The 12,988-nt window shown below is 41.6% G+C and overlaps 1 protein-coding gene across 2 annotated transcripts in view; it reads left to right on the top strand.

The window, feature by feature from the left end:
* kif5ab (kinesin family member 5A, b) overlaps nucleotides 1-12,988 on the top strand; it is a 160,495-nt gene that overhangs the window by 125,418 nt on the left and 22,089 nt on the right. For both annotated transcript variants that reach the window (XM_079579228.1, XM_079579229.1), the window contains exons 17-23: nucleotides 1,880-1,997; nucleotides 3,402-3,466; nucleotides 5,999-6,108; nucleotides 6,858-6,959; nucleotides 7,436-7,496; nucleotides 7,752-7,823; nucleotides 7,912-8,016. In XM_079579228.1, the coding sequence (XP_079435354.1) occupies nucleotides 1,880-1,997; nucleotides 3,402-3,466; nucleotides 5,999-6,108; nucleotides 6,858-6,959; nucleotides 7,436-7,496; nucleotides 7,752-7,823; nucleotides 7,912-8,016 (633 nt within the window). The remainder of the gene's footprint in view (nucleotides 1-1,879; nucleotides 1,998-3,401; nucleotides 3,467-5,998; nucleotides 6,109-6,857; nucleotides 6,960-7,435; nucleotides 7,497-7,751; nucleotides 7,824-7,911; nucleotides 8,017-12,988) is intronic.

The raw sequence follows: 12,988 nt of genomic DNA on the forward strand, positions 1-12,988 counted from the left end.
AGCATGTTCCAAATATTCTGGATAGGCCTGTCACAATAACAAAATCTAAAGTTCAATATTGAGGGACGTGTAATGCCTCAGAAACTAACTCTAAAGCTTAAAGGGATGTTTCAGGATTTTTGACATAGGGCCTCATTTCCTAGTTATCCAGAGTGTTGTTGATTTCTGGCGATATATATATATTTTAATTCATGCAGTCCTTATATTTGAAGAGTTTAGTGGTGCTTGGCTAGTGCTAGGCTAGTGCATGTCTATGGTAACTAGTAGCCTGCATTAAAAACCTTCAAAATCATGGGGTCGTCCTCCAAATGTTGCCGTATCTGATTTGTAGAAAGCTGCTTTGTGAATTCCACGTGTAGCATTGCCGGCCGCAGGTAAACGAACTACTGTAGATCCGGTAACCGAGCAGATCACTCCGCCGATGCATAGCTTACAACCAGGAAGCTGATGCTGCTCAAATAAGTTCTTTTAAATGCAAAACGTTTTTATTTCAAACATTATTCAGTCAACACAGAAATGTATATGGATAGTGGTGTTGTAAGTGCCTCAGGTGCACTGTGGGTCACTGTTTTTAATGCAGGCTACTAGTTACCATAGACATGCGCTAGCCTAGCACTAGCCTAGCACCACTAAACTCTTGGAATATAAGGAAAAAAAATCTCCAGAAATCAACAACACTCTGGATAACTGGGAAATGAGGCCCTATCTGAAAAATCGTGAAATTTTCCTTTAAAATGCGCACAATGCCAGTGTTTTGATCACGTTTCTGCAGTGTGGAGTTTGCCCCGTGCTCTTTCATACGATTTAGCTCACAATAGTTTGTAGTTTGTCCTGTGAGGCTGCGCGCGATGTTAATGTAAAGAAGAGGAGAGCCAAGAGGAAGCAGCAAAGAGCTTGTTGCAGTCAACGCTGTTTGTGGCACGCTGCGACTCAGCCGACTCCTTTTTTCTATTAGGAAGATCGGGCCCAGTGTACTATATTAGAGAAATGGTGGGAAAACGCAAATGACCATACTGACGATAAATACTGAGCCCAAAATGGTATTGTTTACCTCTCATTTATTGAACGATGAGTCGATATGGTAATTATCGTGACAGGGCTATTCACTACACGAAGGCTAATCCATGTGTGAATGATGCTCCCTCTTTCACAATGTGAGCCAGATGAATCTTGGAATTAGGGCTGAAACAACTAATCGATTAATCGACAACTAATCGATTATTGAAATAGTTGTCAACTATTTTAGTAATCGATAAATCGTTTTCTAGTAAACACAGACTTAAAAAGAGCAAAAATGTCATGAACATTTTTGATTTTTGATGGAAACCTACTTTGTTTTTCAAGTTAGGGTCTGAAGAGTTTTGTACATTGAACATTTCATAGATTTCTGTCTGTGTCTCATCCAATTAACAAAGCAGAACTGGCACTACAAAAACACTTTACAACACAGTTTAAGTTTACTCAATCAACATGTCCTCAAGAGATGCCACTTTAGCTTTATGTGCTTAAAAATAAATGAAAAAATACAATTTTCATACACCATTCACAGCCAAGCGATTAATCGATTAATCGTAAAAATAATTGGTAGATTAATCGATTACCAAAATAATCGTTAGTTGCAGCCCTACTTGGAATACAACTATCGTCAAGCAAGGGGAAAATCTATTGATGAAATAACCCGGTCATTCTGTAGATTATTCCGGTTAGACCAGACCAACTGCAGAAACCTCAGATCCCCGCGGTGACTTTAGATGCAACTAAATGAATTTCATAGTTCCTTGATGCTATAGACTCCTCCATCTGTTAAAGAGTGTTAGCAGCAGGCCCATGGCTCATCTGTATCCTCTGTGCATTCTCATTGCTGTGTTGTGGCTTCCAGCATGAGGCGAAGATCCGCTCTTTGACTGAGTGCATGCAGAGCGCGGAGCAGAAGAAGAGACAGCTGGAGGACAGCTATGACTCTCTGAGAGAGGAACTGGCCAAACTCCAAGCTCAAGGTACCGTCATGAATAGCATTTTAATAAATCACTGCTGTCGCCCTCTGAACATAGAGTAACGAAGTCCCAGCAGCAAGGTTAATGTTCAGGATGTCACATACTGTTCATGCACACAAGCCAACAACAAGCATGTACAATGTTAACAGCCTGAACATGGACCAGTGATGCAGTGTTTCTCTCTGACCAATAGGGCACTGGTGACTCTGATCGTGATATTGTTCAACCTCGTACCTCTTTGCGCATTCAGTTTAACACAAATCTAAAAGCTTTTTGACTGGAGTTTACAGCCCGGAGAGTAACACCTCATTTGAAAGCTAAGACCTACAAAACTGACTGATTTTTGTCATGTTTTCGTCTCTTTTTTTGATGTTTTTTGTTGCATTTTGTTGCATTTTCATTGCTTTTTGTCGAGTTTTCCGGTACGTTTTTGTTGCTCTTTTTTTTTCAATTTCATCCTTGTTTTCATCGTTACTTTTACGCTTTTTTCAAGAAGCTTTTAGATTTGAGTAATGTGACGATGGGGGAGAAAATGACACTATGGTGAGTCATTAGAGGCTCTATAGTGTCACAGAATGCTGAATGAAAATGTGCAAGACTGGATTTTAGTAATAAGCAAACTGGGGCAATAAGCAACAATTATCCCTAATTCTTCTGCCAATGAAAAAGATCTTAAATTCATGCTTTGAGACATCTAGACTGAGACTGATCTTGAAGACTGTAAGACAAGGAAGACATCTGTGTCACTTCTTGTCAGCTGTGACTGCTGTGTTCTTACTTGACAGTGTGATCTTTGGAGCCTTCTGTCCACACCAGAGGCCATTCAGTCAAGGAAAGGAAAACAAGGGAAAACCTTGTTACACAGCTCTAGCTCAGATGTATATTTGTCATGTTTTAGAGGTCTTCTTGCTATTAAAGTTACAGCTAATCTCAGAAAGTCCCACGATACTGACACAAATCAGGTCAAATGAAACTTGCGAGTCACTCTTTCAGGGAGTTCCAATGAAGTGCTTTAAATAACTGGCTTGTAAATGAATTCACTCTTTATTCACGGTGCCGCCTGGTCCTTGTGTCCTCTCTGGAGTAAATAAATACTAAGCTGAGTATGTTGTCTCAGAAAGCGCTGGGTAATCCCATCGTTATTGTCCTGATCTGTGCCTGGGATCTCGTCTCTGGAACATGACATATCATTACACCTCAGGCCTGACTCGTCCCGCGCTTCCCCCGTCTGTCAGAACAACTCGACGGGCTGTGCTGCTTTCAAAGTCAGGTCACTGTCACCCCTGTAATCTCCATCTCTCTCTGTCTGCTCTGCTCTGCTGTGCGCCCGTTCCCACACCCGGTTTCGCTCACCATCGTGCTCGCCTTTATCTCCTGTCCCGAACATGTCTGCTTGGATGTTTGCAGAGAGCGTGTCACGAGTGGCCATGCGGGAGAGTCACACAACGGTCCAGAAATCGGCCAGGATAAAGGTAACCATGGCTACGGCAGGGGCATCAACGCTTAACGACTTTTTTTTATCACGCGGAGACAGTCCTGTGTGAGAGTGTGTAGGTGGAGCTTAAGGCGCTCATGGACCTTCTTTACACACGGTTCGGGTTGTCCATGGCAGAGACGGGCACTTCAGACTCGGACACTTAAGTCATTGTTGTTAAAGACTTGAGACTTATATAGCTATAGATAGATAGATAGATAGATAGATAGATAGATAGATAGATAGATAGATAGATAGATAGATAGATAGATAGATAGATAGATAGATAGATAGGCCAACAGCAGTGGTTCTTAAATCATCATCCGGGGCTAAAAAGGATTTTAAAAAAGCAACCTTAGCTGGACTAATTAAATATTAGGGCTGGGACAGAATACAGAACATTGGATTGGATCGCAAAAGGGACTCTTAAAGGAACTATACGGTGTTTAATTTTTTTATGCACGAGCTTAATATAGAAGCTGCAGTTACATGTAATACCTGAGATGGCAATAGTGAGTATAAAAATGACCATCTATCTATCTATCTATCTATCTATCTATCTATCTATCTATCTATCTATCTATCTATCTATCTATCTATCTATCTATCTATCTATCTATCTATCTATCTATCTATCTATCTATGTCTGTCTGTCTGTCTGTCTGTCTGTCTGTCTCTCTGTCTGTCTGTCTGTCTGTCTGTCTGTCTATCTATCTATCTATGTCTATCTATCTATGTCTATCTATCTATGTCTATCTATGTCTATCTATGTCTATCTATGTCTATCTATCTATCTATCTATCTATCTATCTATCTATCTATCTATCTATCTATCTATCTATGTCTATCTATGTCTATCTATCTATCTATCTATCTATCTATCTATCTATCTATCTATCTATCTATCTATCTATCTATCTATGTCTATCTATCTATCTATCTCTCTATCTATCTATCTATCTATCTACTGTGCTGCGTTGTGCTGTGCTGTGCTATGCTATGCTATGCTATGCTATACTATACTATACTATACTATACTATACTATACTATACTATACTATACTATACTATATACAGCCTGATGGCTCGACAAACAAGTTCTTCGGTCTTTCAGTCGAGCGTCCCAGTCTGGAGTTTTATTGTACCAACATTTCAATACAACACATTGTTAATATGAATCACATTGTAGACTATGGGACTCATGACTAAGACTTAATCTTAGACTTGTGTGCATTTCTATTTTCAGTTCAATCAGTCAAGCCCAGTGTTACAACTACAGTCACTGACAGGGCTTATGCTGGTTTGATAGAGGAACAGTTTGGAAATTGAGACAAGATGAAACAAATGTCAAACAGTCGACGGTGAAGCAGCAGATGGATAATTCCCCTCAGGCTTTGGGATCTCAGACCAGTGACTACATCTCTGCATTTCTACATTAGTTTGATAAATGTTCTTTTAGATGCGTTTCCTTTTGTATTGAAATGTTTGGATATAATTTTTGGTACAAACTGTCCAGACTCCAGAGTGTAGTGCACCTGATTCCCATAGTTTCTCATGTATTTCAAAAGTAGAAAACTAAAAGCAGCTCATGGGGGGAAACAGCTGGAGACCACTGCTGTAGACTCTCCTTTTCAGCAAGAAAAAGAAAAAGAAAGTGGAGGAAAAAGAGAAACCAATAGACACTCCATGTATGGCTGGCTATAGATGGGCCTAAGGTTATAATAGTACTGGTATTTCAGCACAGTCAAGAAGTTTCAACTTTCAGAAGTTTGTGCATGTTGCTTGGTAACGCAACACGACTCAAACACCTACAATAAAACCGCTTGAAGAAAATGTCAGATTAAAACGCAACGGCCATATTTTCCTCTTTGGCAACACTGTGTGTCAAAGTCTGTCCTCTGCAATAGTCGGGTTACGCCTGCTGCTGAACTGTTGCCCATTTGAAATAAAATAAAAGTGCATTTTGGAAGATTATGGTGCTACTGCAACTACAGATATTATATTGTATTGTATAATGTAAAGGCTAAAACAACCATTTTAGCCTATTCACAACCTGCACAACTACGATGCTACATATTATTTGCGAATATGTAGATTTGTTTGCTGCTCTAAGTATGCAGAGCATGACTTAAAAGAACACAGCTCTTTGATCTACGCATAAACACAGACCAAGCCACCTCAGGAGACTCACAATTATGTAATGTGCTGTTTCCAGCTGTTATTCTACTGCCGGGTAAAAAGAGGCATGTAATCAAATCACCAATATGGGACTGGAGTGAGGGGTCCCAAGGGCTCTCTCTTTCATTACTAAAACGCCACAAAGCAGTTTGCAGGATGAACATTTAAAACATAATTGTTTTTATTTTATGTCAAGGTCTGTTAGCTCAGTAGTCACAGTAAAGAACACATTTAGTCCATTTGCCGTGTGTCTGTGGCCTTCACAGGTGAGTGTAATCCTCAGTCATTATTCAGTGCTTTCCTCTCTGTCTCTACACGTGTCTGTCCTGGCCTCGTGGTGTCCACTCCTCAGAGAGCTGTGGAGCAGCAGATGGCTTCACACCGAGAGACTCACAGCAAACAGCTCAGCCTCCTGAGAGATGAACTCAGCGAGAAGCAGAGGACCATCGACCAGCTCACAGAGTCAGTGCCATTCTTTCAAATGTCACGTCTGCACTTTGTGTCTCTGTGAGGTTTGTGGATGTGCCTGGTTTATGATCTGAGTGGAGGAGGTTCAGGCTCCCCCTGGACAGGTGTTTTGTCGTTGCAGTTTATGAAACAGGACAGAGAGGACAGTGTGGGGGAGACAGCTCAGAGACTGCTGAGGATGTTCCAAGTGTCCTGGGAGCTTAGGAACTGCCACCACGCACTTGTTTCTGAATGAGCATGAATTTAAACACTGCTCTCTCTCAGTGCCACATTTTTATCAGATGAAATAGATGGAAATTACACATTGAATTGAAAACTTCAATAACGTTCTCACAAAGCCCTAAGCAGCATTCATTAAAACTGGAAAGAATAAAAAGCTCAATGACACATTGAAAGATATCATCTTTTTTCATACTTACAATTATTCCCCTTCATTTATCAGTTCAATGATGAGGTTTGTATAAACTTTTAATAAATGGAAATGTATTGGATAGAGTCACAGACGTATTATGTAATGCCACTAAATAACATTTGCTTCAGTTAAAAAGAAAGACCACAGTTAATGTACCCACAGTTCAATCACATCAGGATTCTGCTTTGACCTCTGTATAAAAGACACGGTGCTCTCTCTGTATTACTTACTCAGATGCTCTTGTCTTTTCAGATTAGTGGGACATATAAGACAGATCTCTTTTATTACTTCAAAATGTGAATGCAAGTGAAGCTTTTTGTTTGTGCTTCAGCTGTAAACAGAAGCAGCAGTTGGAGTTGGATCAACTACATGAGGACTTTGAAAGTCTGAGGAGCCAGGAGCATCACAAGAGCCGGCAGCTGGAGGAGCTGACGTGAGTCTGTGCTTCTCTGTGTCTCGTTGCCCTGGCCACTCTTCAAACCCTTCCCATATGTGCGCCTGGGGCTGTCTCTTTCACTACACATCCTACATCTCCCTGTCACTTAGCATTCCTCTGGTGCACTTATTTTGTTCTTCCATACTTGCTTTGACAGTCGTGCATTAACCAGCGTGGCCTTTTCTCCATTATTCCCATGTTGTGATATAGGCTGTGTCCATAAAAGGCCACACCTTACCCTTATGACCTCCTTTTATGTTGTTAGCTGTCGCCTCCCTCTGCTCCTCTTCCATATAGTTTACTATAGGGAGACAGCTGGTTGGTAATAGTCCACAGCACTGACCTTTGCAGCACTTTGCATCAGATGGCAGATGGCTTCAGCTCATTCCTAGGCCGCCCATGTTGCATATGTTCCTTATTCATGAACGTGGTATAAATCTGCATGTACTGGATGCCTGTCCGTCTGTCTGCAGGTTCCTCAATGAGCGGCACGAGCAGTCAAAGCAGGACCTCAAAGGGCTGGAGGAGACAGTTGTAAGTCATTACTGCTGCTCATCCTCACTACACGCTATTAAGCATTTGTAAGATGTGAAGAGTTCGGAATCTGATTTCAAGGTTTCCAAAGAATTGTTAGGGAGAAGCTAATGCTGCGTTTCAGGCAACTGGAAATTGGAAAAAAAATTAGTTGGAACTTAGAGATCAATCCTTGCTTTATGATTTTAGGATATTAGTTGTTTTAAAGCATCATCATGTTTTTGTACTTGTAACCGTTATGTTTTCATCCTGAAGGCGCGTGAGCTCTATAGCCTCCACAACCTCCGCAAGCTGTTCGTCCAAGACCTCACCTTTAGAGTTAGAAAAGTAAGTCTTACCTGTTCCATTTTTACTGAATCTTCTCCATTGAGCATCACAAAAAAGCACTGCATTGACTGCCATCTTTTGTGGACAGAGCTCAGAGTTTCAGCTGGATGACAGGGGGGGATATTTCACTCAGAAACAGAAGATCTCCTTCCTTGAGAACAACCTGGAGCAGCTTACAAAAGTTCACAAACAGGTAAACAACCAACTTTCCAGTGGGTTTCTATAGGCGTTGCTTATTTTTTGAAATGATGACAATCCCGGCTGCGCCACTGGCTGTGCTGGCGGTGCAGATGAATTTAATATAAGAGGAGAGAAGCAACCAAATCAGTGCTCTGCCTGGGCAAAGCAATACCTGTGCCATCAATAATAATTCTTCACGATTTTATGAAAGTCCCCTTGAAAACAACAGCGACAGGCGAGCCTTCGGGGAAAGAAAGTTATGCTGCATAAAGCATTTTTCGTACTTGATAAACAGTGGGGGTCGTCTGCACCAGCGCAGCAGCACAAACACACACATTCATCAAGGCCCAAAGACGAGCGGCGTCACGAGCACGTGATTCTGAACCGCGGCACCGACTGGAGGGCTCTAATAAATAAGCTGAAAACTTTTGACAAAAGATTGTGCTAAAAATGGGTAATTATAATGAAATCAATGTAGTGAACACACACGGCCCTGTAGGCAACACAAACAAACGACGGAAGGAGAGGAGCGTAAAGTCTCATAGATTTAAGATCAGATTTAACGTGAAGAAAGCGATTAGGAGGAGAGCGTCTTTACTTTACGTTAATAGAGGTACGAAAATAAATACATACTCCACAGACACAAAAAAGTTACTACCATCAAGTGCTTACATGTGTCGGCTAGAGCCTCACAGTAGATGTTCTCATCAGTGTTCATATCAACATCAACATATTTTAATTTAGTTTTAGTCTTAGTCTTTTCACGAAAATGTAGTTCAATTTTAGTCTAAATTTACATGCACCTTTAGTCGACTAAAATTAGTCGACTTTGTATTTATAATATTCATTATAATCATATTTAATCTTGTTCCTTTGCTTCATGGAGCCTGAGGTGGCAGTAGTGAGTACAAAATGACCATCTAGTATTAAGAATAACTTAATAATGTTATGTGCACAGAGGTTGTTTCTTTTATGATGTTGTGTCTGTAGTATATGGCACAGATGAAATGGGCTTTTCGCTTGCAGCTGTCCGATTAGTGCAGTAGCTCGTGATCCTCAGCACAAAGATGCTCCAAATGAGTTTACTCTTTCAGTTCACATTTATTAGGTGGTCTGTCAAGCGACTGTATTGCCGGTGGATGTCTTAAAATGGTGTTTGAGATATTGGCGAGGTTTTGAGTGGGCTTTGCTGACTGTGGAGGCGAGCCTTTTTTCCCTCAGCCTAGTGCGCATGTGCGGGATCACCAACAGTAAACGATAACATTCAACATGCTTATAAGGTTTTCACATACATGTTTCACAGAGTGGACCGGGTATGAAGCGCTAAATGAGCTGCAGCGGAGCAGATTGTCAGGCAGAAAACCAGTGTTGAAGAGTCTGCAGGGAGAGGCCATCCTATCCACCACCTGCTGGTGCTGTGAGAACGAAACTCGCATTTGTCGAGGGCGATACGACTTCAAACACCAGGAAATGCGTCCTGGGCCTTAGATCTGAAACGCACTGCACCTCCACATACAAATCACTGATAGATTTCTCTGGCGACGCCGCACTAATCTCCAGCCAGCAGTGACGGCCTTCCCCCATTTCCATTTACTCATATATTTCCCTCCAAAGCAGATCACGTTTCTCTTGCCTTTCCTAAGCAAATATCTTCACATTTTCAGATTGATGAACAACTACGGCTCATTCTAAACAAGTTTCTCTCGAGGGTGTGCATCCATTTGCATAATCGCAGTGCACAGACCTGGGATTTTTATGTTCACCGTCTACATCTGCTCAAAATGGACTTAATTATGGCCTCGCGGTCAGGGATGAAGAGGGCCATGGAAATGTAAAGCATCACACCAGCAGTGTTCTTGAGTTATGAATATATTTACAATGCATCATCTCTCCAGGCAGTATATTATTGTGAGTGCTTCTGAAGAATGCTCCAGTGGTGATATAAGACTGACAGACTGAAATAAAAACAGTAATTGTCGAATTTGTGAGCAGACAATTTACTGTCACAAGCCATTTCTGGATATAGAAAATACATCTTAAAGGGATATTTCAGTATTTTTGACAAAGGGCCTCATTTCCTAGTTATCCAGAGTGTTGCTGATTTCTGGAGATATTTTTTTGTAATTCAAGCAGTTCTTATCTTTGAAGAGTCTCGTAGCGCTAGGCTAGTGCAAGGCTAGCGCATTTCTACGGTATCAGCTAGCCTGCATTAAAAACAGTCTGACCCGCTCCACAGTGCACCTGAGGCAAATCACTTATAACATCAGACTAACATTATTTATGTTTGTGTCGATAGAATAATTTTTGGAATATAACCGACCTTGCATCACTTGAATTAACGCATTTTGAGGGACTATTTTCTAGCAGATCACTCCGCCGCTGCGTAGCTTATACAACCCCGAAGCTGATGCTGCTCAAATATAAGTTCTTTTAAATGCAAAATGGTTAAAGGGGCTAGATGCAAGTGAGCCATTTTATACTCACTACTGCCACCTCAGGTCATGCATGTAGCTGCACCTTCTATATTAAGCCCGTGCATGACGGCCCTTCGGACCTGAATTAAAGGTATAGCGGAGGATGTTCTATTTCCGGGTGGATCATCAAGACGATTGGTCCTCCTAATTGTCAATCACTCTGGTGATATGCCTACGTAAGGCCGTCGTGCGTGCTCGCCCCTTGTTAATTTCTGCGCATGCGCACTTTCAAGCCTATGTGAGTTACGCTGCTAGCCATTCATTGCTGCCCTAGAACGCACCGAGTCGTTTGAAAATGGCAGAGGGGCAAGAGTGTTTTTGGGAGATTCTTCCTCCTCGGAGGCAGGTAGAGCGTTGCGCATGCGCATTTTTTTTTTTTTAAATGTGGAGAGGGCGGTTCTTTCCTAAAATTCGGGAAAATCCTCCTGTATACCTTTAACACCTTTTTGAGTGACAGTGCAGGATTTTAGAGGCAGTTGTGGTGAACAGGTCTGGGCTCATTCTACACATTAGGACATGGCTGGAACATGTAGGGGGAGAAAAATACTTAATTTTAACATTTTTAAACTGTATTTGAGATCCTGTATAGTCCCTTTAAAATTACTCTATTGACACAGACAGTTATATGGTTAGTCTGGTGTTATAAGTGATTTGCCTCAGGTGCACTGGAGCGGGTCAGACTGTTTTTAATGCAGGCTAGCTGATATCGTAGAAATGCACTAGCCTAGCACCACGAAACTCTTCAAATATAAGAACTGCTTGAAATACAAAAAAAATATCTCCAGAAATCAGCAACACTCTGGATAATTAGGAAATGAAGCCCTATGTCAAAAATCCTGAAATATCCCTTTAAGTAAATAAAAGGGAAACACCTATACCAATTATTGTCAGTATTCATGATGTGTACCCAAAGTCCACATCGACTCTGCTATGTGACTGCTTATCAAACATCTCCTATCAAAGAACGAATGTCGCGGCATTTTTAGTTTTTCTGTTTATTCAGCACGGTTGACTTTTTCGATCATGTTTTCTCTTCGGCGACAGTGCAGTTCTGGGTTTGCACACTTTGCCTCACAGCTCTTTTACACTCAGCTGCACATGTCTCAAAATCTCAACCTCACTGGGAGACTCGTTAAAAACAGACAAGTACTGCGAATGCATAGTTGTGTAGCCAGTAAAATACAGAAATCAGTAGCTTTTCATCTGCAGGAACCAGGCTACAGCGTTAGAAACCTTAATCAAGGAAAATGCACTGGTGATGACGCTGAAATGGTGTTGCTGAGAGCTGGAGGTGCAGAGAGAGCGATGATGTAGTGATGGCTGGGTGAGATGACACTTTCTGCAGCACACAGAGCAATTCCTCCCCATCTAAGGAACTTAAGAGGTACACAGAGAACCTAAGTTTTCAGACACTATTCTCTGAACAATCACTTAACATTATAAGGAGATCGTCCAGGGGAGAAAAGGATTATAAAGGGAAAGCGTGTGTTGTCAAGAGAAACGAGACCAGCAGCGATGAATTAGGTTTCTCTCATTAGGTTGCTGCGATTGTGGAGGGGTAAGAGAAGGCTAGGATGTGCTGGGCATGTGGTTGAGTCATGACCTACATTCGCTAAACTTATCAAGGGTCGAACATTATACTTGGAAACTAAAGAAAGGCTCCTGCACACTCATGTATGAAATGACATCGTTTCGGTGCCTCTGATCTTCACCAGGCTTAGAGCAGCCCATTTCCCTGGGTCTTGTGTAAGCTCAGGTACTGCCCTTAACAGAAATCATTCCACGGACTGGAATAACCTCCCATTGTCACTGAAATCTATCACATCTTTACATTGTTACGACCCGGCTCAGCTAGTTAAAGGAAGTAACAAAAACCAAGATGTAAAATGGTCAAATAAAGTTGTAATTTAATAAAAGGAGTGTAAATGGTCAATTTAACAACGGAGTGACATAACAAACAACAACAAAGGCTATTTACAAAGGGTTAACCAAACGCAAGGTACTAAAACAAGTGTACAAAACCAACTAGACAAAAGCTTACGAGTGTCACAAAAGGTCTAATAACAAAACGAGTGACAAACAAAATGAGACACAAACTAAAACGAGTGTTCCTGGAAAACACAAAGTCATGACAGACACGAAGGAACACAGACAAAAATACAAATGGCGCACTGGCCACAGAGACCAGCCGCCCTGTATGAGCCACGGTGGAGTCCTTTTATGGGAGTGGCTGGCACAGGTGGCTTTAACGAGCTCCCCGCAGGTGTTGAGCTGCTCCCCCAATTAGGCGGCAGCAAAGCCAGAGACCCAACCAGCAGCCAGGACCCCAATGCACTCCACCAATCGCAGTCCAGGACCACAGCAGCAAAATGTACATGGGAGAAAACAGGTTTAGGCCACACTGACAAAAATATACAAAAAGAAAGGAACCTGGAGGCCTGGGGCCGTAACAACATTTATTTAAACACACATTATTTTCATATTTAAAGGGACTAGATGCAAGTTGGTCAT

The sequence above is a fragment of the Gobius niger genome (genome assembly GCF_951799975.1).
Source record: "Gobius niger genome assembly, chromosome: 20".
In the NCBI taxonomy this organism is placed as follows: Eukaryota; Metazoa; Chordata; class Actinopteri; order Gobiiformes; family Gobiidae; genus Gobius; species Gobius niger.